Below are 23,824 nucleotides of genomic sequence, written 5' to 3' on the forward strand. Positions count from 1 at the left end.
AGACTTAAACTGGGTGGGGGGTTCTATTGCTGTTGCATGCCAAAATCATTTTTCACTTGTTGCTGTAGTAATATGCTCCATTTCATAGCGGAGAAAAAAAAAGTATGATTTTACACCCCCCACCCCCCCACCACATGCTTTTTTCTGACCTCTGTGCCTGCTTACCATCAAGCTACTGTCATGGCCACCCATTTTGTTCTGCACTGGGGTATCCGCTCCAGTGCCCATTTGTTCCTTTCTGGAGTACAAGCCAGCTGAGACTATGTCCTGATCGGTTGACAGTGGCCCTGCAACGGCCATCGACAAAGGTATCCAGGAGAGGATTTTGTTCCAAATACCTAATGGCATACCCCTGATGATGACATAGGCACCCACATCACTGCAGATGGCTACCAACACTTCCCAAGCAGGAACCAGCACACTCCCACATAAAACCTGCAACAGCTACTAGGATCCCAGGTAGATGGCCATACCCATGCCCTTCCCCCAAATATGACCTGTCTATTGGGACCAGATTCTGCTTATTCCTAGACTGGTGGAGTTAACAGGTGGGGAGTCAAGTTCCCCCAACCAAGAGGTTGCAGTGTTAAAAAGATATGCCTTTTCAACACACTCACCTTTGACTCTTTAGAACCAGAATCTGTATTCCAGTTCTGGTCACGTGGGCTGCAGTCGCGGCTGTGTAGCTAGAGAGTCTGTAATCAAGCTCTGGTCATGTGAGCTGTAGTCGGATCTCTTTCTGTGCCACAGAGCGAATTCCATTTATATTTTGCTTTGATAATGGAATCACTTGGTCTTTTGTAACCTTTATGACTGCAGACATTAGAATTATTTGGCAGATAAAACTTCCCAACCTGTCTTCTTCTTTGCTTAGTGCATCACTCTTCTCTTTACTCTTTTTTTTTTTTCTTTGCATAGCTTCATAAATGTACAGGGAAGAATGGGCCCAGACTACTAATACTGTTTATTGTTTTGATATTTTGTTCTTTCCCTAGATTGCAAGAAGCAGTGTATGCCCATCACCCCCCAACACACACAATGTCAGAAAATTAAGCCCCTTTTTCTTCATAATGCCACAAATACAGTTTTAGAAAATATGCATGCTTTTGGGCTGTCCTACCCCTGTTTTGCAGTATAGGTTTGTGCAGCTTTTATCCTTCCTAAAAAGAAGCGGCTTTAAATTTTTCTTGCCCAGGAATGGATCTTCCCTCTTCTGCTGTGTCTTCTGTTCCAGTCCTCATCCTTGATACTTCTTTTCTGTTCCGTTTCTCTTCTGGAAAATTTATATCGCTCTCTCTTCAGGGAACTGAAGTAAGTGAGGAAATATTTAAACAAGTCAAACATTTTTGGAAATTTCTAGTTAAGGAAGAACATTTGGGGAAAATGTTCTGTAAATACCATATAGCATCATATAAAAAGGGACTTAGTTTGGATGATTGCTTAATTTGTATTTTGTTCCTGAAGAAAATAGTGCTGGTGTTGTGTTATGGCACTTTTCCCTGTGGCAAGTGTAACATTTGTGAACCTGTGGTTACTGGTTTTAATAATATAAATATCAAATTTGAATTAATGGGCTCTTTCATGTGCAATGGAAGGAATTATTTATGCCCTCTGTTGTCCTTGTAACATGGTGTATATTGGTGAGACTAAAAGAACCTTTAGAATAAGAGTGCAGGAACATGTCTGTGATATTAAAAACCAAAAAGAAGAAAGTTCAATAGCTGTTCATTTTAGGGAAGGTCATGATTGCAGCTATAAAGTATTACATGCCACTATTTTAGAAAAAGTTTTTATTAACATAGAGGATGTTGCCTTGCTGAAACAAACTTGTATAAAGAATCAAAATTTTTTTTTTAATATAATACTCTTGCTCCATGTGGTCTTAATGCTGAAGTTAATTGGAAATATTTACTCTTGACAAATCGTTTTCTTAATGATTTTATTGCATTGTCAATATGTGTATATAAAGGGGGATGTTCTTTTATGTATTTCACTTCTTGAAGGCTGTAAGGGCCGAGGCAAAGTTTTGGAAATAAATTTTTGGTACTGTTGCCTGTGGTTATTTTTCCATTTTGGTTATTCATTTTTTTTTTTTTTTTTTTTTTTTTTTTTTTTTTGTGTGTGGCTTCTGTAACTTCTGGTTCAAAGCTTGTGTACACTCATCTGCAGGAGAGCCCATTAACCACATTTACTGTAATTTTTTTTTGTTTTACCTGGTCTGGAGGACTTTAAGCAGTGAAGGCCCCATTGTCTTCTGGGTCAGACGGATCATATCCTGTCCATCTCTAGTGTGTCATAGTGTTGACTGAGACAAACCTGGCTAAGATAATTGTGTGAATACAAGGCAGGAGTTCAAAAGTCCCTCCACTGTCTCTTTTGATTTGGGGTGCAGAGGGATCCTGCTTTTTGCCAGGAGCCACTTTCTCTGTGGTGCCAATGACAGCGGCCTCCATAGTTCCCTTACTTGCCGCATGCTTCCTTCATTCTGTTTGGTACCTTTCAGTCACTGTATTCTCAGGTGTCAGCCATTGGTACCATCTAGCTTTCTTGACTCTGATAATTCTGGCATTAGGACTGGTGTCTGTATTTTTGGTACTGTGTCCTTAGGACCTTCACCATGCTATAACTCCAGTGCCAGTTGCACTGGTGTTGCTTCCACTGGAGTCGCCATCCAGTTTGCATTCTCTGCCATCTTTACAAGCTATTATGTATAGAGCCTTTAGACTAGTAAGAGATTACTTTCCAGGTATTCCGTCAGTGACAGTGTTAGGTCATATCTGATCCCTTGACAAAAGGGCCTGTTGTCGTCCTCTGATGTCCTTCTATTCTCATGTTGCAGTATTCCTAACTGTAGGGAGGTTGCTGCCTGCAGCACTGGACTTCTGGCCAGTATACCAAAGCCTTAGGAGCAGGGGTACATGGTATGTTGCTTGTCAAGGCCATAAACTGATGCCAGCTATAAAAGTGACGTCTGCTCATATCCCCTCAGAACTTTTCTGCCGCAGTGATATACGAACCTCCGATTGCCAACTCCAGGAATCAGTTCATTGGTTTGTTTCGGCCGTCTGATACAGATGAAGTACCCCTTTGGGTTTTTTGTTACCTTCTTATTGCTTTTCAAATGTACATGTCAGATAAGGGGAAAGTGTGGTTGTGGAAGACAAATTCCACATAAGGACACATGAGTGCTTCTGTTTAGGTGAAGGCCACGACCATACATGTTGCAATATTTTCAAGTAGTTTGGACCTAAAACGCTTTGCAGCTGTCTGGCTGACCTTAAACCTTAATTTAGAAAATCTGAGGCTCCGGCGTCTAGCATTAGGCATGGAGGGTGAGATAGGTACCTCCAACGAGCTGCCATGGAAGAAGGCCACCTAGGTTAGGCCTGATGCCCATGCTGCACCTCAGGAATCCGTTGAAACTCTCGAGGCGGATGTTAGCCCAGGGTCTCATCGGACGCCCGTTTCACAGCTAGAACCAGGAACCTTGGTGGAAGCTGGTTCGGTGGAAACGCAGAATGTCTGCCAAGGTAGATCAGCCATCAGCCCTTGATGGAGAATGGGAACCAGGGCTCGGGACGTTGGCGTTGGGGATCAGAACTCTATCACCCACAGAGTGAGTCTGAGGTTGAGCACCTGAGGGTGTACAAGTTCCATCTATCAGACACTTGTATTCAGATGACGTACTCCATGCCCTGCAGGAGGCCAGGAAACCTAGTACCAGGAGAAATTGTGTGGGAAAATGGAAAAGATTCTCCAGGTGGTGTCAAGAAAAAACAGGACCCCTTTCTTATTCCTGTACCTATGGTCCTTTCTTTCTTGTGTGAGCTTCTACATTCAGGGGTGACCTACTCTTCTGTGAAGGTACACTTGTCAGCCATTTTTGCCCGTTTTTCCCCTTGACTCCTCCCTTGGCATCCAGATTAGAGGTAAAACTATTCTTAAGAGGGTCCTCCATATCTGATCCCCTCAAACTGATACCTCCTTCGTGGGACCTTTAATTTTGTCTTTGAAAAAACTCACACTACCTCCTTTTGAACCAGCTCACTCAGCATCTCTGAAACTATGTACTTGGAAAACAGTACTGCTGGTAGCCCTCACATCCGCCAGGAGGGTTTCAGAAATCCAGGCCTTGATGGCTAACCCCCTTACCTAATCTTCCATAAGGACAGGGTCTCCCTCAGGAGTAACCCCTCATTCATGCCCAAAGTGGTTCACGAACTGTCCTTAAATCAAGCCATTAGCCTCCCTGTCTTATTTTTCCCTCAACCTCCAAATCCATCTGAAAAAAAACTACATTCTTTGGATGATCATAGGCAGGTTCAGCATTACCTGGACAAGATCAAATCCATTAAAGTCTGACTAGCTGATAGTTTCCTTTCACCCAAGGGCCTTGGGGAAGGCAGTCTCTAACCAGACTATATCTTCATGGACTTCTAAAGCTATCTCTGCCTGTTCTGTCCTGGAAAGATTTTAACTGCCAATGTGAGAGCGCATTCTACTAGGGCAGCTGCCTCTTCAGCAGCCTTTTTCAGAGGGGTGGACTACGCATTACGCTTCCATACTGGAAGAAGCCACCTGGTCCTCTGTCCATACCTTTACCAAGCACTGCAAGCTAGATTTGGTCTCCAGAGCCAGAACTGGGTTTGCTAGGTCAATTTTAGAGATTCTCCTAGGCCAGGCCTCTGTACATTCCTCCCAGGCTTATACCTAAAGCTTGGGTACTCTCCCTACGGTTATGAATACTGCAACATGAGAATAGAAGGACATAGAATACTTGTGCAAGAACTTACCATAACCTTAGGTGTTCTTCTCTTCCATGTAGTATTCAGTCCCCCCTCTTTCTCTGCCTAGAGTGACTTTCCCTACGCTCTCTACATCCAAACAAGACACTGTAAGAGGCACATACATGTATTAGGTTCCTTTGGCCTGGTGGCATATGTAGGTCTGAAAAGCTTCCTTTTCTTGCTCCCCAGGGGTACTATTGTATGCTGCAGTCATTTCTGAAGGGGGTATGTGCAGACGTCACTTTTTTATAGCTGATGTCAGTTTATGGCCTTGATGAGCAATGTAGCACATACACTTGCTCCTAAGACTTTGGTATACTGGCCAGCTGTCCGGTGCTGCAGGCAGCAACCTCCCTACAGTTATGAATACTGCAACATGGAAGAGGACATCTAAGGTTATGGTTAAGTTCTTGCACAACTATTCTTTACTTCCCTCCTGAAGAGAATTTTGAGTTTTCTGACTCCAGACCTTCCCCAAAGGATGTGCTGAAGGCTTTCCCAAATACCAAACTCAATAAACTACCCTTAACTTTCTTCACAGAGGACCTTGAATAGTAAGGAACCATTCCTTCCTGTCCCTACCATAAGGTCCCATATTCAGGGAATACTTAAAAGTGATGCATCAGAAATGGCGGCTGGTCCTTCCAACCCTGTCCTATATACACAAAAGACAATACACCAGCCTACTGGTTTGCCCTGCAATCCTCGCACTTTTAATAGATATTCTTACCAGTTCTACTAAATTTGCATGAGAAAAGCCAAACTTAGTTGCTGTCATGTAAAAGAAGGCCAACCAGCACTTCTAGCCCTCAGCACCTCTGCATGAAGATTCTGCTCCTCGTACTATCCATCCACCAGGTGAGGAATCCAGAGAGACATATATGAAGCATGTGATCTAATGTTCCCTTTGTACCCCTCAGTGGTTGGGTTATCCACACTTGTGGCAGATCCGAGCCATCAACTTGCACTCGGAAGCTTTTACAGCATTCAAGCTCCTCCCCCCTCCCAGGATGCTATGAGTCCTGCACTTTCCTTGGATCTCATTTGCTACCTTCAGCACCAGACATGATCCTACAATGCTTATCTTGCCTTCGTCAAATTTTTTTTTTTTTTTTGTCTTGACTGCCTTTTGTAACACAATTTCATTGCTAATTCCAATCAAGTTCTATTGAGGAAAATCAGTTTTTCCCCCCTCCTATACGTTTGCCTCAGAGGCCAACATTAAGCCTACGGTACTTTCATTACTTTCTCCTCTTTCCTATTGTAAGCTTTTCTTACAATTTTTTAATTTAAATATATATGACATTTTTTATTTCATTATGGCTTACTAGTTTAAAAATGGATAAAGTTTCAGGGCTTTAAAAAGTGATTGTGCATATCCTGGGGCAGGATTGTGTGCCCACACTTTGTTCAATGTGTTATATGCCTGAGGCTGCAGCACCTAATGCAGAGTGTGAAATTTGCAAGTCTCTTCAGCCACAATCTTTAATCAAAAGGAAAAATAAGATAATTCTAAAGGGCCTTCCCTACCACAACAGGAGTCATGGCTGAATAGTGATCAAAAATATTCTGAGTCTCGAATAAAAAAAAAGACACATGGGTAACTCTCTGTACCCTGTTCTGCATCTCCTAAATTTAGCCAAGTCTGCTGTAACTGTTCAGCTTAGTGTGTGTTGGAACGGTTACCGTCCAGACATTTGGTTTTGATGGCAAGACTGTAGTTATTCATGAGATGTCACTGACATAAAGAACAGCTGGTGCTCTAGTTTTCTGTACTACAGATATTCCTCAGTATCATACACTGGTCTGTCAGGAGTGTAGTTGATTTAGATTAAGATTGTTGAGGGCGTTCATGAAAGCTCATATGGGTGCGAGTGTCATCTGTCTTCCTCCTCTGTGTGGAGGCATATAGCAAATGTGTCATCCTGTCAGCCTCCACACTGAGGGTGGATAGGGCATGCCCAACAACTCCTGTATGCTTGGCTCCTTCCCTGGCGCCCTTTTCCATACTGGTGGTTTAGGAGCAAGGACCATTTCTGGGCCTCCCCCAGCAAATGTCAGCAGCACCCATTCTATTGATACTGACCCCACATTCAATACAGTATCTACTCGAAGCCTTGGGACTAACACTGTCTCCGCACTGAGCAGTCGATGCTGATGATCCAGAGGCCCAGACAGTGCCAGCCTGTTTGGGTCTGCTCATAGCTGCTGAGTTTTTGCACTCTGCACATCTACTATGATCAGTTTCAGACCTGACTGGTCCCATCTGCCTCTTCTGTGGATACAGAGACTGCCCTGGCTGGCTCTTCCTTGGTGCCACTGGGGCTAGTTTCAGTGTTAGATTTCCTGAGTTATTTGTAAGGTGTTGATTCTCTCAATGAAGGGAATGCTTCCTTGGCATCAGCTCCCCCTTAGGCACCAGCCCATCAGAGACTTTCAGCCGTTATCTTTGGTCCTGCGTGTCTTAGAGCTCCTTGAACCCTTCCTTCATCAAAGTCTCAGTGACCCTTCTGGATCCTTGAATTACACCTCCACAATTCATAGGAAATGTCAGTGCAAAAGGAGGCACTTTGATTCCTCCCATGGGGTCATTAATATCCAGCTTTGACCTGGTGAAGGAAAGGATTCCCCTGCACCCCTTAAGACTCCACATTTGGAGACGTCATGGAAATGATGCACAAAAGTGGGATCTAGCCCACTCTACCTTTCCCAGAAGAGGAATTGTGGTTGCAGTACACATCAGGCTGCAAGGGTTCTAGGTATTTCCCTATCTCGATGACTAGCTCTTAGCTGTAATCTCAAGACACTCACATATCCTAGCAGGAGATTGCTTACTCTAACTTTGTCAAATCTTTGGGGATCTCTGTAAATTTAGAAAAGTCAAATTTGAAGCCCTTTTTCTTGTTTTCTGGGTGTCCTTCAGTTTTCTAGGTTACCATCTAGGCACCTTAACATGAATAGTGCATCTTCCAGAGGAAAGGTTAATCTACCTTTAGTCTTTACAAGTATTGGATCTGCTGATAATGCTAGTATAGCATGTAGTATTTGGCACAGTGGCAGTTGCCATGATGTTGGTTCTTTATGCCATATTCTAGACAAGGGTCTTTCAGTGGGAGCTGTGTTCAGTGGTGCCAGTCCGCTTAGTCGCTGCATATTTTCATGTAGGAACCATCTGGTGTGTGGATTCAGTCCCCCCTTGTGAAGGAGGGGCATCCATTTGTTCTTCCTGTAGTGTCAATCACATTTACCATGGATTCTTCCTGTCGGGGGGGGGTGGCATTATGATGGGAGGACAGTTCAAGGAACACTGTCCCAACTAGATGCTCATCTAAACATCATTGTTCTGGGGAGGAGGCAGTCCTTCTAGCAAGTGTAATATCTACCCACACAGATTATGTTTGTGCAAGGAGAAACCCACTGTTACTCTTTCTGCCACGATGTCTTGAGTGTGGCAGTGGACAATGTCTTGCCTGCACTTTTTGATAGCAGCACATATTCCATGTCAGTTCAGTCATCTTGCCTCAATTGTATCCTCATGCCTTGTGTACTTCCTGAACTCAGCAGTGGCAACTGAAGTATTAAATCATTGGGGTCAGCCTTTTTGTGATCTCTTTGCCTTTCCTCTCAGCATAAAATGCAGCAGTTACTTTGCCTTCGTCCTTCCACAGGGACAGGCAACTAGGGATGCTGTTTTCAATCCTTGGCCACCTGCGCTACTATACACCTTTCCTTCTCTTCCACTAAAGACAGCATTTCTCCAGAGAGCATCTGTATGAAGAGAGTGATCCTTGTAGCCCTTTCTGGCCCAGGCAGGTATGGCACCCAATGCTCTGGCTTCATCTGATGACCTCCATGGTCACTAAACACACAACCAGATCTTCTGTCTCGCCCCTCTGGACAGCTTCATCCAGACATAATCTAACTCTGACTAACTGCATTGTTTCTGAAATTCCACTGAAGGCCAATAACCCAGTATTATCTTCCAGAATTGTTCAAATTCTAACTGATTTTGCAGCAACCAGTTAATCAGAAAACGGCGTTAGAGTAAATGAAACAGGTTTTCCTTTTGGGCAGTCAGTCAGTCAAGGACTGGATCCATGAAGTGCTACCATACCCTGTCTTCTACAGTTTCTAGCAAGCATTTTGATACAGGCTCCAGCTACGCTGACTTTAAGTTCCAGTTGGCTGCCATTTCAGAATTTTTACTTTAGTTTCAGTTCTAATTCTCTGCAGTACAAAAAGGTGTACAAATCCTTTCTGAAATGCGCCTTTCTTCTTATCCCTCCATTAAAGACTCCACCCTGCCATGGGATCTTACATTTGTACTTCAGACTCTCACAAAATGCCCAGTTTAAGCATGTCTCCAACTCTCCTAAAAAAAACCTTTCTTGAAAAATGTAGGTTCTAGTGGCAGTTACTTCACAAAAAGGGTATCTAAACTGCATGGTTTATCCTGGAAAGTCAGCGTATCTCATTTTTCATAGACAGTCCATCTTTCAAAAAGCATCAACAACCACCTTGACTCAAACCATTCATTTACCAGTCTTTTTCCAAACTATTCAAATAAAGGAGAAAAACAGTTGCATACATTGGATATACACAGATGTCAAAGATTCTGCCTTCATAGGACAAAAGCATTTAGAAAATATCAGCTTTTTTATCAGTTTCCCCCAGCAAAGCAAGGCAATAAGGTCTTCAAATTGACTTTAGCTGGCTTTCAGGTTACATTTCTTTTATTTATTCTATGCATAATAAACCGTCACTCTCAAGGCCTAAAGCTCATTCAGCTAGTTCGGTCTTAATTGCTATAGCTTACTTCAGTTCCTCTTCCATACAGGATGTTTGTGCTGCGGCAACATGTACAACAATGCATACCTTTGTGTCTTGAGCTACAATACAGAATAGGAATTGCCTAGACATATTAAGGCCTTGCTGAGTTTAATTTCCATTTTCTAGCAATTGATTTATTGGCAGCCACCATAATTCATGTCTCTACCAACTTTAGTAGAAGTAGTGAATGCAGTAACAGAGAGAACTAGAATTGGGATCTTTAGAAAAAGGTAGGAGCAAATTGCATAGAACAAAAATGGCAACTGTGAGAACAATGCATGCAGAGTTGGAACAAGGTTTAAAAGAAGGCAAGATTTGAATGAGCTATGTAATGTTTGATTGACAGTGATTGGATAGATTATAAGTTGTGCATAATGTTTGCAACTAAAATTGTTAGTATGGTTTCTTTTCATTGGAAAAGAGATTGCAACTTCCAAGATGGCTGCACACAGAGTGGCAGCATAATTATACCTCTCCCAGTGTGAAAATAGAAATTTAGCAGGGAAGGCCAGAGAACTTGTATTTCTGGGTAATGGCTAGTAAGTGCTCTGCCTGGATGCTAGAAAGAAAGAAATACAGAGGACCTGAAAGAAAATCTGCTACAAAACGTCAGTAAGAAACCCTGACTGTGAAAAGTACTGCAGCTGGTCAGCAAAAAGCAGTTGCAAGCTCCAGAAACCTAGAGGAAGGTGACAACTGCACACAGACCTGATTTTAAAATGGAACAAAACACAGAGTATAAAAACTCAACTCAAACAACAAAAGGATGGAATAAATAGAGCTTTAAACAGATATTCAGATGAGGTAATAAAACTGAAAATCAGAGGTTGAAATGAAGAAAAGGCTGGCTTAATACCAGACTGCTCAAGAAAAGATGTTTCAAAACCTAACCGAATTAGAGGACAGAACATGTAGGGAAAATCTGAGATTTTCCGCTGTACCAGAGAAGCTGGAAGGAACAGACGCTATTACTTGCACACAAGTAACTGGATTAGTATTCCACAGCAGGAAGTGCAAAGTACTAAAAGTAGGAGACAGCACAGTGTTTGTGGAGAATGATTACTCATTGTACAGCAGGCAGAAGAGGAGTAAATTTATTCCACTGTTCAGGGAATGTCGAAGTAGGTGTGAGATTCAAATTGCTGTTCAGTTATCTTCAAAATATTCTTCCACAGAGGGACCAAATCATTTCTGAAGTACATGCTAAGGAGGAAATACCAAAGTTTGTCCAACAAACAATGAGCTGTGAAATAAGGGGTTCTGCTTCTTGTTGTTCTGGTAATAGACCACAAAGAGACTGCCAGTGAAACATTTTCCAATGTTTCAATGGAAAATGCTTGAGAAGGAAAAAAAGCACACGAGTTGACTAAAGGAATCAAGTGTACATTGAAATGCAGTAGAAAAGGGTTTTGGAAGAGGTAGCTGAACAGGAATAAAACCAGTAACTTGGAAACTCATAAATGTGGGATTATAAAACGGTAAGTATTTGTGAAAAATTAACAGAACAAGAAACCTGTAGGGAACTCTAAAGCATATACCCTACTTCATGTCCTCAGCGTTCAGAAAAATACTTTAGAGGGGAAGAGAAGGGAGATGAGTATGGAGAAAAGTAAAATAATTTTTTTCTTAATGGTATTTTTATAGTGCAAGATTTTCTTTGCATGCTATGAAGTAACATTTTCTGTTAAGTGTAATGAAGACATGTTTTTCCTCCATTCTCTTTCTCTTTGTTCAGTTTTAAGAAATGTAAGTCTGGTTTAAAAGAGCAAGACAAAATAAAATGTTTTCTCATTCTTGGATGGGGAATGACTGGATCAAAGCCCTTGGCTTGATCTAGTACGTTTTTTTAAGAGAAAGCATGCAAATAGTGGAATATTTACTATTTTAAGGCTTTTTCTTGCTAATAAATGTACTCTTAGCAGTTTTTTGTATCTGGTTCTCATGTCTCCAGAAGCTGTAAAGATGAGGCAAAACCAGACAGCACTTCGTAGAGGCACAGGGTGAATCATGAGTCTTGGCATGGATAACCTTTCTTTTAGGTTAACTCAAGTCTGTCTGACTGTCATTTTGGAACATTTGTTTTGTATTGCGAGGGTAACATTTCAATATTTGAAGATGTACATAGTTTTGTGTGTTTAAGTTGATAGGTTTTAGGGGGTATTGGGGTGTTTTGTTTTTCAGGGCTTTGACTAAAACAAAGCTTTGTAAGATGTCACACAGGCTCAAATGGATATGACAAGAAACAACTGTTTAAAAGATCAACTGGCCAAGCATTGTATGCATGTAACACAAAACCTGGAACAAGACACTTTTACATAAAATGTGGGAATATTTTTTTTTGAATACAATAATGCTTTCTTTAATGTCTTGTCAGTCGTCTCACAGATAAATATAAAAGGGAGAGTGTAGTGCACTATACTAAAAACGTAGAGTGCAAATAGCTGTGCTACAAGAGGCACATTTGGCAAGAACTGAACATGTGAATTTGATAGAGGTTTTCAGGATGGTTATTTAGTGGAAAACTTGGAACAGAGGAAAAGAGGTGTACTAATATTAATTGCAAGAGGAGCTCCAATAGTGATAAAAGATTAACTGTATATTTGTAGTACTAGGGGCTACTGGCAAGGGAGGAGGATTACACTGGCATGTATTTGTTCCACCTAAAACTGCTATAATGGACCTTAAGAAAATTCTAAGAGAAGTCGGATTTCAGCAAGGAATATTACTTGTCGGTAGAGACTACAATTTGATTTGCAACAGTGCAGATGTGTCTGGGATCCCAGAAGGAAAAAGTGCAACAAAGGAGGGTAAATTTTGAAGAAATTTATGAACATATTTTGCATGGAAGATGTGAATTTAGTGCTGCGAGTTCAGGGTGAATTTGCATATTCCCCAAGATACCAAACCTGCTAGGCTAAACAATTTACATTTCACAGGAACATGTGTATTTGAAGATCTTGATATGCACCCAGTAACTATTTCAGATCATGCACCAATACTAAGCAAAATAAAATTAAGGGTAAAGAAATAAAAATGAGACCCTGGAGCTTTCACACTCATTTGTTGAAAAGAGATGAATTTAAGGACTGGGTAGTAGAAATTATTCAGGAGCTATTGGTGAACATCGAAATTTCTTCTGTAAACATAGCTAGGAAGCGGGATAAAATTTAACTACAGTTTAAATATAAGGTGGAAATAAAAGAATGGAAGATATTGAAAGAAGTGAGAATTAGAGGGACTGACATGTTAAATTTTAATGCAAAACTGAGGAATCTCTCGGAACAGGAAGAGGAGCAACTGCAGAATGCTAAACAGAAAACAAGGGATTACCTTGATAATATGCACAAGCTTAAAAGATTGCTGTTAAGGAACTGTTTTTTTGATGACACTATTGCACAAAAACTTTTAGCACAATGACCTGGGCAGGAATGCAGACAGGACTGTCGCCAAGCTTATGGACCCTATAACAAGAAAGATAACTAGATCCATTAGACGTTTTAGGAATATTTTGGAAATTCTATGAAAGTTTGTATAAAGCAGAGAAATATGGAAATCCCAAGAAAAATGGAACGGTCTAAGAATTAAATATGCCAAGTTTAGAGGTCAATAAGGCTCAATAATAGGATAAGAGAAGATAAGAGAAAAATGGTGATGTATAACCAATCTACAGGAAAGTACCCAGGAATAGAAGGTATTCCTGTGGAAGTTTGGAAGCTAGGAGGGGGAAAAATGAAAGAACTGGAAGGTTTTGTTTAACGGTATTTTTAAGAGAAGTACCAACATCATGGAAAAAGTGGTGGTAGCTGTAATACCAAAGAGGGCAAAGATCCATGAGATCCAGCTTCATATAGACCCATTTGAATACTAAACTATGATTATAAAGTGCTGATGGCTAAAATGGCAAAATTGATAGCTATGGATCAATATGGTTTTGTGGAGGGGAGGCAAACCTCTGAAAACATTTGACAACATTAACAGAACATTTGATGATACAGAGGGAAGCAGAATGTAAGAAAATAACACTGTTGTTGGTGGGTCTTTGGACTCTTAATGCAGAGAAAGCATTTGATAGAGTAAGATGGGACTTTGAGCATGTCAGTGTGAAAGCATTTGCATTCCCTGATGAAATTAAAAGGTTGATTTAAGAGGATATGAGTGCGGAGGTCAAAATTAAAGTGGGTGTGTTCCTCTAATAATTTCTGCTTGAGCAGAGGAACCAGGCAGGGGTCTCCTATTTCCCTTTGTTTGCATATTTAAAACCATTGGGAAAGAAAATAAGAGACTCTGAAATTCAAGGATACAATTGGTATGGCAGTCAAAAGCTGGCTATTCTTTTATATCTCATAAAACCAAAAGAAGACAGTGTTGTGGAACATATTGAAACAGTTGCAAATCTTTGTTTTAGCTTCATTAATGTTGTATCCCAAAGGTAATCGCAATAAATTATGTACCCACACACACACATTGGTTCAGCAATATCCATATTTATGGGGACATGATAAAATTAAGTATTTAGGAGTATGGATTAAAACGGATTCTGGTGTGGCAGCTGATATGTGGTAAGAGACTAAATAAAAGAGCATACAAAAACTAAGAAATTGGAAGCTCTGTTGTACTGATTTGGATAGTAAGATGAAAGCAATTTAAAATGTCTTTAGTCCCTTTTGTCTTGTACATAGGTCAGGTATATTTTTATCTACCAGAGGAAAAGTTGTGGATAGTGATTTAATAAAAGCGGAAGAATTTTATCTGGGATGGGAAGATGGCAGGATCCAAGTGGGATAAGCTGATTCTTCTAATAGAACAAGGCAGATTGGAATTAGATGATTTGGAGGGGTATTTCAGTGCTACACAGTTAAGGCTCCTATACATAGCACAAGCAGAAACTTGTAATTCAAAGTGGAAAGGGGTGATGAACCAGGGAGGAAGCTCAAGAAACGAGAGGCTGGCATTTTGTATGTAGACCTTTAAGGAGAAAATAATACAGAATATTATGTTAAAGTAGCAAAGTATTCTAAGAACTTAGCCGACATGACAAAGTGGTCTAGTTTCAGCTTGTAGTTCTAGTAGATTGGCTAGAGCTGGAGTTTTGTCTGGGAGTAGTAGGAGATTATGGAGAAAGGAAAGTTGATGATTTAGGAGATTAGGGAATTCGAGCCAGCCAAGTTGTTTAGGGAATGCCAGTGGTGGGCTATGTAGGGGGCACCGGTAGCAAATTTTGCAATTTGATTGTAACCTATGTTGACTTTGACAATTTCAGTTTTGGGTAAGTTGGTGAGAATGGGTGAGGCATAAAATAGTGTGGAAAGGAGGCAAGTTTGAGCAATTGTTATCCTAGCAGGCTGTGTTAGAAATGGTTTATTTCTAAATAGTCTGCCCAATTTTTTGTGGATATTTTTAATGGTTTGATTTATGTGCGGATCAAATTTGAGGTTATTAACCAATGGTTACTCCTAGCAATTTAGTGCGAGTGTCAGGGGAGATGACAGTCCCATCCCTGGACACAATATTAAATTGGCTGGGTGTATGTATAGATTTGTTAGGTGTAAATAGCAACAGTTTGCTTTTGGGGGATTTAGTGTTAGGTTTTTAAGAAACCAGTTTTCATTGGTATGGAAGGCTTTTTTGGTTATAGAGAGGAGTTTCTGCAGACCATTGTCTGAGCAGACAAGTGTTGAGTCGTCAAGCGTATTGTATAGCTGCTGCATCTTGACAGATGCTGTGGAGGTTATTGGTGAAAATGGAGAATAGGAGGGGGCCTAAAGTGGAACCTTGTGGAACTCCTCTGGTGGTGGGTAGCAGTGTGGATAGGTTATTGTCCCACCAAACTGCTTGCTGTCTTCATTATAAATAGGTCTGAAACCAAGCTAATGCTTGTTAATATACAATATAATACTATATAGTATATAATATATATAATGTATAATATAATGCTTATATAATATGTAATGTTTATATAATGCTTGTTTGTATATGATTGCCTGTCATATGATAATTTAAATAAAGATGGTTCTTATTTAAAAAAATAAAAAAAAAAAACACAATTCATACCTTTGAGAGCCAGAGCTGCTTTTTTTTTCTACTGTTCTCAGGGCTGTACTGCAGTGATGATGATGACCACCCATTATGAAAGTAGCGTAGGGTTCTGTTCCAACCTTCGAGACTCTGAGGGGACATTGTAGGTTATACAAGTTATGTACTTATTCTGTATATCGTGATATCCCACTTGGACCCCAACCAAATCATCACCTTTTTTCCTGGATAGACTTTGGTAGTTACTAAGCCCAAGCCTTTCTCTAGGCCTTCCTCAGTACGTTTGAAACGGATGGAGAGCAGCTTGATCTAAGGAATAAGTGTGATGTACAGCATCATGGGAGTGAGGAGGAATGAGTACTGAAGTTTCTGACTGCAAGTTACTGGTCTGGATCCATCATGAGGGTGGGGAAGTCCAATCATTGAGTTGCACTGAGGAGTACAATAAAAATCTACAGTTATGGTAAGTGCACAAGTTTTGTTTGACACTTGCCACACAGGCCTTGTTGGCATTGAATTGTCTAACACATACATGACCAACACTATGTTTTAAATGAAAATGCGGAAAAAGACTGTGTGGTATGGGGTTGGCGGATAAACAAATGAAAGAGAATTTGCAGTTGTAAGTCACTGTCTTCACAAATACGAGTATCCTTGTGGTTTAAGTCTTGTAGATGTTGAAGACAGTGCAGCAAAATCCAACACTGTTTTACTCTGGCATTTTGTGCTCATCTCATTGAACTTTTAAAGGACAGCTAAAGACATTTCTAGATTCCCCCTTTTGATGACCTGACCTATTGGGCAGGAAGTTTTTCAGTACCTAAGATCATTGTAGGGCTAGACCTTCATTTCTGTTAGCGTTGATCTCCATGGATGTCATTTAAAAAGGCATAGGCATGGAACTGATTTAAAGCATGAAAATGTCATTCATGTAGAAGAGTGTAGGCTGCATTTTCACATTGTCAGAAGAATTGCATAAATTGGAAGAAAAAGGGATTGTTAAACCTTCCTCAGAAGGCATCCATATTTGCACTGATTTTTGTAGACTTAAAAAGATAACCACATTTTGAATTTACTTTTTTATTTATATTTGTTTACCAGAGTGTTGCATTGACCAGAACTGACCCATTGCAGGCACAGCCTCAGTGAAAATACATTCACGGTTTAACAATAAAAGTAATGTCATTGTAGGTTTATGGAATATGAAAAAATACTACAGTGAGAAACACAGCAGTTTTAAGAATAAGGAACACATTGGATAAAATCAAGCAAAAAATAACCTTGTACAAACATTTGCATTTTTATACACAGTAAATTTGAGACCTCAAGGGAAGTTGGAATAATGTTTAAGGCGTTTGCCTTACAAACGCAAGATGCAGGGTTTGATTCTCACATGGAGTAATTAGCTAAGCTTAAAATGGCCCACAAGGGCAGTTAGCTTAGCACTAATCTGCGTGTCAGGCAAATAGAGGCAGAATTTGGGAATGAGTTGGGTTATATGTTCTTTTGGGAAGAAGCAACACTTAACTTGGATATGCAGGTGGGGGTTATAAGCTTTACTTTGACTTTGGAGTAGTTGGAATTTTCTTTAAGGTGAGAAGAGAGAGATCCCAGAGAATGGGAGCAATTCTGGAGAAAGCATATTTTGTATGGTTTGTGTTCCTGTTAAGAGCATGTTTTGAGTATTGTGGTATGTTATGGAAAGTTTTTTTTTTTTGTCATGTAGCTTGGAAGCGAGTGTAAACAATTTCCATTTTATTTTGAAGAGTTGACACCTTTAGTAATGGGTTGGCTTCTTGTTTAATGAAGAGCCATTTAGTTTTAAGATTAAGGCGGTGCTGCTGTGGAGGTGTTAGCCATGAACTGGTAAAAAATTGGGTGTGGTTTTACAGGGTGTTTTTTGACCTGCTTCTAACAAGCATACATGGTGTACAACTTGTCTGGGACTGAATCAGGATATCAAAGTATCTTGTTTTATGCATTCTAGCAACAGAGCCAAATGGCATTGAAAGGCAATAGTTTAAAATCATCCAGTATCTCAAAAGTGATACTGCTTGCTGACCGGTATACCAAGTACATTTGTATGCCAGTGGCACCTTTAGTAGTAAGGAAAATCATAGTAATGATTTGAAGAGCCTAGGCCTGAGAAGCTGGGGGAAAAGGAAGGTACAACAATAGAAAAAGTACCAAGGAGAGGAGTATTCAGATAATGCTGTAAAGTGTTGGGGATTAGAAATAAAAATTGCACACACTATCAAAAATATTTGTCAAATGATTAATTGCAAAAAGGGCAGCCTAAGGCAGATTTCCTTTTGACTATATAACTTCTGAATGAGAGAAGTGGGGAGATACAGCAAAGAGCAGTTTAGTGTTGGATGGGAATGCGTGGGGAGTTGGTAGTTTAGGAAAAGCTTGCTCACATTGCAGGACTGATGCTTCTGTGAATTAATGTTGCTAGACCTCTTCAATACCAAGTAACAAAAATAAAAACTATAGAGCTTCCCAGAGGTGTCCTGCTTTTTTCAAGTCTGCCTACTTAAACTGCTACTGTAGCAGACCTACATTTATTTTCCAACCCAAGCAGCTCAACATTTTTAAGAGCTATATGGCATTTTCTCCAGTTAATTCAGTCAAAATCTGCTATTTAACTCTGTATCTGAAAAGTTGTCTACATTAGACCTTAAAACTTGTGACTTATCTTTCCCATCAGAACATGTTCCCATGATGATCCTTTTACTCCTAGACCAAAGGAAGGCAAGCATGAGTCATAATGGGCAGCGCAGTGGTGGAGCAGTAGCATTGCTGCCTCACAGAAAGAGGTTCTCCAGTTTGATTCTCTGCTTGGATGCCTTCTGTGCAGTCTACATGTCGTCCCTGCATTCATGTGGGTTTACTCCAGGTGCTCAGGTTTCCTCCCACGTTACAGAGACATGTGTCTGGAGCATTTCTTCCCGGGCCTCTGCTGAAAATTGGCTTAGTTCCAAGTCGGACTTTCCAGATTTACAAATGTTTAAAATAAATTAATATGATAAGATTTCATAAATGGATTTTTTTTTTCAAGAAGGAAAGGATGTTGTCATAATGTTTAATTTGGTCTAGGTATAGATGTTCTCTTGAAAATTCAAGATTAACTGGAGTGTTCTGAAAGTTTTGGAGGGCTTATTACAGAATGATATTATGGAATGAGCTACACAGCAACAGAATGCTAAGGTGCAGACTCAAATTTTAAAATGATTTTCTGACATTCATGTATCCATTATGGCATCTGGTGAATAAAGTGCTGCTAGACATTTCCCCCTTGTCAACCCTTAAGTTTTTGGGAATGTATTTTAACAAAAAGCTTCATTTTATTGAAGCACAGCCCAAATAAATCCCTTGTTGACCTTGCCTTAGAGATATTATGTTGTGCTTCTAAAGACTTAAATAGTTCATCTCCACTTGTGCGCAGTGGTATGCTCATTTAAGTCTATGGACACACCTTATGCTTTTCCTCCACTGAGGTTAAAGCTGTTCATACTGAGGCATCTGCTTATGGAATATTACTGATTTTATAAGTGTTTTTATTTTATGAGCAGAAGCTGAAAATGTTGACTGATAGGGGCTAAAGTACCGTTTGATAATTTGCATACCATGCCATAGAGCAAAGGTAAGATCTGAAGTTGTTGGTTTCATTTGCCTTCAACCTGTGGGACACTGATCTAGTACAGATCCGTCTCTGCTGCATTTCTCCAGCATCGGCTCTAAGCTCCTCCCCTACCCACAATGCCCCTTTCTCCCTCCTACCCTCGGATCTCTTTTGACACATGCATTGTGGTCTGTTGGCTCCAAGTTTCTGATAAGTAAAATATTCCTTTTGAGCTTCCTTTCCCTTTTCACTCTTGACTCTTCCTATCTAACCTTTTTTAGTTCTGTACCCTATCCTTCCTCACGCTCTGGCATCGGTTCTCTCAAAGAAAAAAAAATGTCCCCTTTCTTCTTCTCCTGTACCTTTTCCCTGTTTAGTGTGTGTGCGTGCTAGGTATCCAAAAGCCATAGCGGACACCCCCAAGCCAGGTTTTCAGAAATGCACAGTGTGGCCATAAGCTCTCCCCTTCTGATGGCCACACTCTGTTTTGTCTGGGAGCCCCTTCACTTAGACTCCTCCTGCTCGATCTGCGTGGGCTTCAACCCCTGTGCATCGATCAACAGGAAGAGCAAACTTCTCTTGAAAGGCCTCCTTCCTCCACCTTCCTCTGAGGCGTCTGCTTCTTCCTCTGCCCCGGCCTCTGGGACTCAACCTCCCGCCAAGAAGGCCAGGGACGGGGAGAAGCATAGTTACAAGGATAGGCCCAGTAAGCAGCCCTCTGACCACGCATCTTAAAACTCTCTGCCAAATCTTGCCTGGCCCCTAGCCTGGATTTCCCTTGGCTCTGATTGCCTTGTTTCTCACCGGAGCTGGAGGTCTCCCGAGGCCGATCTCCCTTATTGGACTCTCCAGGCCCATATCTGTAGCTTCCTCCATCCAGTCCACCCATAGTCTCTCTGAAGCAGGTGGACAGGATGATGTAGAAATTCATCTGGACCAAGAACAGATGGGAGTCTTGCCTGCCCCCTCCCCTTCCGGGGCTGGGAGCATGCAGTCCACCTTTCTTCCCATTTCTCCTTTGATCAGACCCCTGGCTTTGAATCTTTGGATTTGAAGCTTGTCTGCGCCAATCATTGCCCTGAGTGGTTTGGCTCTGACCAGTTCGGAGCCATCCGGCTCTCGGAGCCGCAGTCACTGTGTCGGCTCCAAGCTTTTCTGAGTCGGCCCTTCCACTCTGACTCTCAGCGTTTGGAGACTCAGCTGTGGCTCCCCCCATAGACTCAGAGGTGTACAGATCCTGTACTCCTCCCAGCTTCGGGGATTCTTTCTCCCGCTGCCTTTGATGTGGTGGAGAGGGTGCTCACAGATCCCTCGAGACCTTGGACATTGTTCTCCTGAGTCCTTCCTGGTTCCCTGTTTCTATTCCGGAATCTGCTGCCCTGCCACCTCGGGGACAGCCTGTTGCCTCTCCTCCCCAGGGAGTCACCCCCCCCCCCGGGAACTGCCAGAAGTTTCCAAGTCCTCCTGAGAGTCCCCCCTGATGAGCTTCCTCGAAAATATACATGTAAAATGAGACACTTGGTCTACCCGCCAGAATCACTCACTGAAGCCACTGACTTAGAGGAAGGTGAGGGTACTCCTCAGTCATCCTCAGAGGATGTCTCCTTCGGACATGTCATGGAAGTCGTATGCCAGCATGGGGGGGGGGTAGTCTGTCCAAAAACCCAACCTGGATGAGTGTGTTCCTGGAGGTGTTTGGCGCAGGGCTGTCTACTTCTGGGTATACCCTCCTGCCGATCCGCTTTATTCCAGGCATGGAAGGAGTCCGACAAAGTGGAGACCATTCCCAAGTGCCCTGATAAAATTCTCGGCAACCCTTTGAACAAACAGCATTGGTCTAAGGGATCCGAGGTTGATGCTATGGTGGTCGTGCCAGCCACCAAGAAAGAGCTTTGTCAGGAAAGCTCTGCGTTCCATCTACTGGCCCGAGTGTCTCAGGCTTTGGACCATTTCGGGAAGCAGGCTTATGCTTCAGCCATGTTTGCCTTACATGTGGTGATTTACATGACACATGTTATCAGACGTCAGCGAGACCTGGTGAAAAAAGTTGCAGAGTCTGCCCCAGGGTCCATGTCGGCAGAGGAGAATTGTGTTCTCATCCTGTATGGCCACCCTAACTTCTGCTTCAAACACCTCTATGTGGCTCCTATGACATGCTACAGAAGGTGCCTCTAGGGAAGCCGGCACAGATGTTGTCATCAGGCATCACACCTGGCTCCGGCTCTGCATTCTTGGAGCATTTCAAGGTGCGTCTTTTACAAATGCCCCTGATGACCGTTCCACCCTTTGTCAAAATCGTTTTGAGACACCTTAGTCCAGAGTGAGAGAGACTGGAAGACCTTGTCTGCTGTTGGGATCCGCTTCTCAACCGCACAACAATCCTTCTCCCGGAATCAGAGTGAGACGAAGATGATGTGGTTCTGAATGTCTCAGGGGGGAGGGGGGGTTCCCACAATACTCAGGATTCTCCTTCCCCCAGAGGCAGAGGTGGGATATGACAGATGCCATCCTCGTGGCAAAGGGGTGCTGAGGAACCAGGGGTCGCTGGATTCCTTCCCAGACAGACCCTTGTAGCAGCCCTGAATGGTTGCTCCACTGCTCGTCTCTGGAGGCAGTCGGGGGACTGCTCTCGATGCACCCAACAGTCTGAGTCAATTACAGATAACCACTGGGTGTTGCAAATTATATCCATAGGATATTCGATCCCCTTCCTTCAATCTACAATCCCACCCAAGCACCTCCCGAATGTTCCACCCATACAGTGGGAGGAGGCGGCAGTGGAAATTTCCAAGCTGCTCAAAACAAGTCATCCAGCCCCCCCCCCCCCGACCAATCCATATCGGGCATCTATTCCAGGTTCTTTCTGGTGTCAAAAGATGGGATACTTAAGATCCATTCTGCATCTTTCAACCCTAAACCTCAGTTGCCAAGGTAAAAGTCTGGATGGTCACTCTCCAATCCATTCTGCCCTTTCTGCAGAGAAACGACTGGATTTGCTCCGTGGACCTCCAAGATGCACACTACCATATCAAAATGGACGGGTGCTGTCTGAGGTTTCTCCACTTCCGGCTGTGAGCCAATCCATTACCAGTTCAGAGTGCTCCACTTCGGTCTCACCTCCGCCCCCAGGGTGTTTACCAAAGTGATGGCAGTGGTGGTGGCTCACCTGTGGCTGCATGGATTCCAGGTCTTCACCTATCTGGAAGATTGGCTCCTTTCCGGTCCCTCCAGTCATCAACTCTGTCAAGCCAGGGATGATCTCCTCCACTCTACCCACCAGCTAGGCATAGCCATAAATCTGAACAAGTCCCAATTGTTTCCAGTTCAAGTTCTCTACTTCATTGGGGCTCGGTTGGATATAATTCAGAGCAAGATTTTTCTAACTCCGGACAGACTTCAGTCCCTCAGATGTCATGTTGTATGTTGTTCAGACCCAGTATTCCCCTGTGGAGTCGGTTCTTCGTGACCGCCATGGACCCCAACACCCAATCACCCTGATTGCTTGCATATGAGGGTTCTCCAGTGGACTCGGGTGGTCCAGTGGTCATTGCTCTACCTGCCATTATCTCATCCCAGTTGGTTTATCTTGAGCTTGCAGGGATTTGATTCTATGGTGGCTTCAATCCCCGGATCATCTTCTGGGTCGTCAGTATATTTTTCTCTCCCCAATGACCACGGACACCTCCCTACTCGGGTGGGGGGGGCATTGCATGGGAGGGACAGTCCAAGGCACATGGTCTTCCCTGGAGACCCATCTTCATATCCATCAACTGGAGATGAGGGTGGTGCTGTTGGCATTGCAAGCTCTTCAGGCCCATCTTCCCCAAGGGATTATTGCCATCCAGACAGACAATATGTCTGTAGTCTGGTACATCAACAGAGGGGAACCAGGTCTTACCCCCTTTGTCGCAAATCCATGAGATTGTGGGAATGGGCGATCTCTAGACATTTTCTGGTGGTAATGCACATTCCAGGGAGGTTCAACATTCTGGCGGACAGATTCAGCAAATCTATTCTGATGCCTTGAGTGGTTTCTGAATCTTTCAGTAGCCAAACAAAGTGCTTTAAAAGTGGGGTCAACCTTGCTGCGATCTCTTTACCTCTCTTTCCAAAGCGAAGTGCAGGGAGTGTTTTGCTCTGACCCCCCCCCCTCCGAGGGTGTCCCCTAGAGACGCTCTAGTTCATGCTTGGCCCTCCGGTCTTCTGTATGCTTATCCTCTTTTCCCTCTGATCCCAAAATTCATTCAGAAAGCTCAATGGTCAGGGAGCTTAGTGTTATTCATTGCCATCTCCTGGCCTTGTCAAGTTTGGTCCTCCTCTCTGTGATCTTGCATGGTACGTCCTGCTTGGACATTAGATCAGTTCTGGATCTGCTGTCACATCCCTCAGGGATCCCACACCCAGATCTAGTTAGTCTGAAGCTCATGGCTTGGCTGCTCCATTTCAGTGATAGCTAGGACTTCCAGGCTGTCTTCTCCTGTGAAGATTTTCGTAGCAACTCACAAATCCTCCACTAGGAAGCTTTATTCCAGTAAGTGGAAACGTTTCT

The 23,824-nt window shown here is 42.4% G+C and overlaps 1 protein-coding gene across 1 annotated transcript in view; it reads left to right on the forward strand.

Moving 5' to 3' along the window:
* Window positions 1-20,784: 20,784 nt before the first annotated feature.
* Window positions 20,785-23,824, forward strand: part of LOC122803163 (short transient receptor potential channel 2-like) — a 1,104,815-nt gene continuing 1,101,775 nt past the window's right edge. Inside the window, exon 1 of the mRNA XM_044072780.1 lies at window positions 20,785-20,842. Coding sequence (XP_043928715.1) covers window positions 20,785-20,842 — 58 coding nt within the window. The remainder of the gene's footprint in view (window positions 20,843-23,824) is intronic.

Source organism: Protopterus annectens, chromosome 5.part1 (genome assembly GCF_019279795.1).
Source record: "Protopterus annectens isolate FY-2018-M chromosome 5.part1, PAN1.0, whole genome shotgun sequence".
NCBI lineage: Eukaryota > Metazoa > Chordata > Ceratodontiformes > Protopteridae > Protopterus > Protopterus annectens.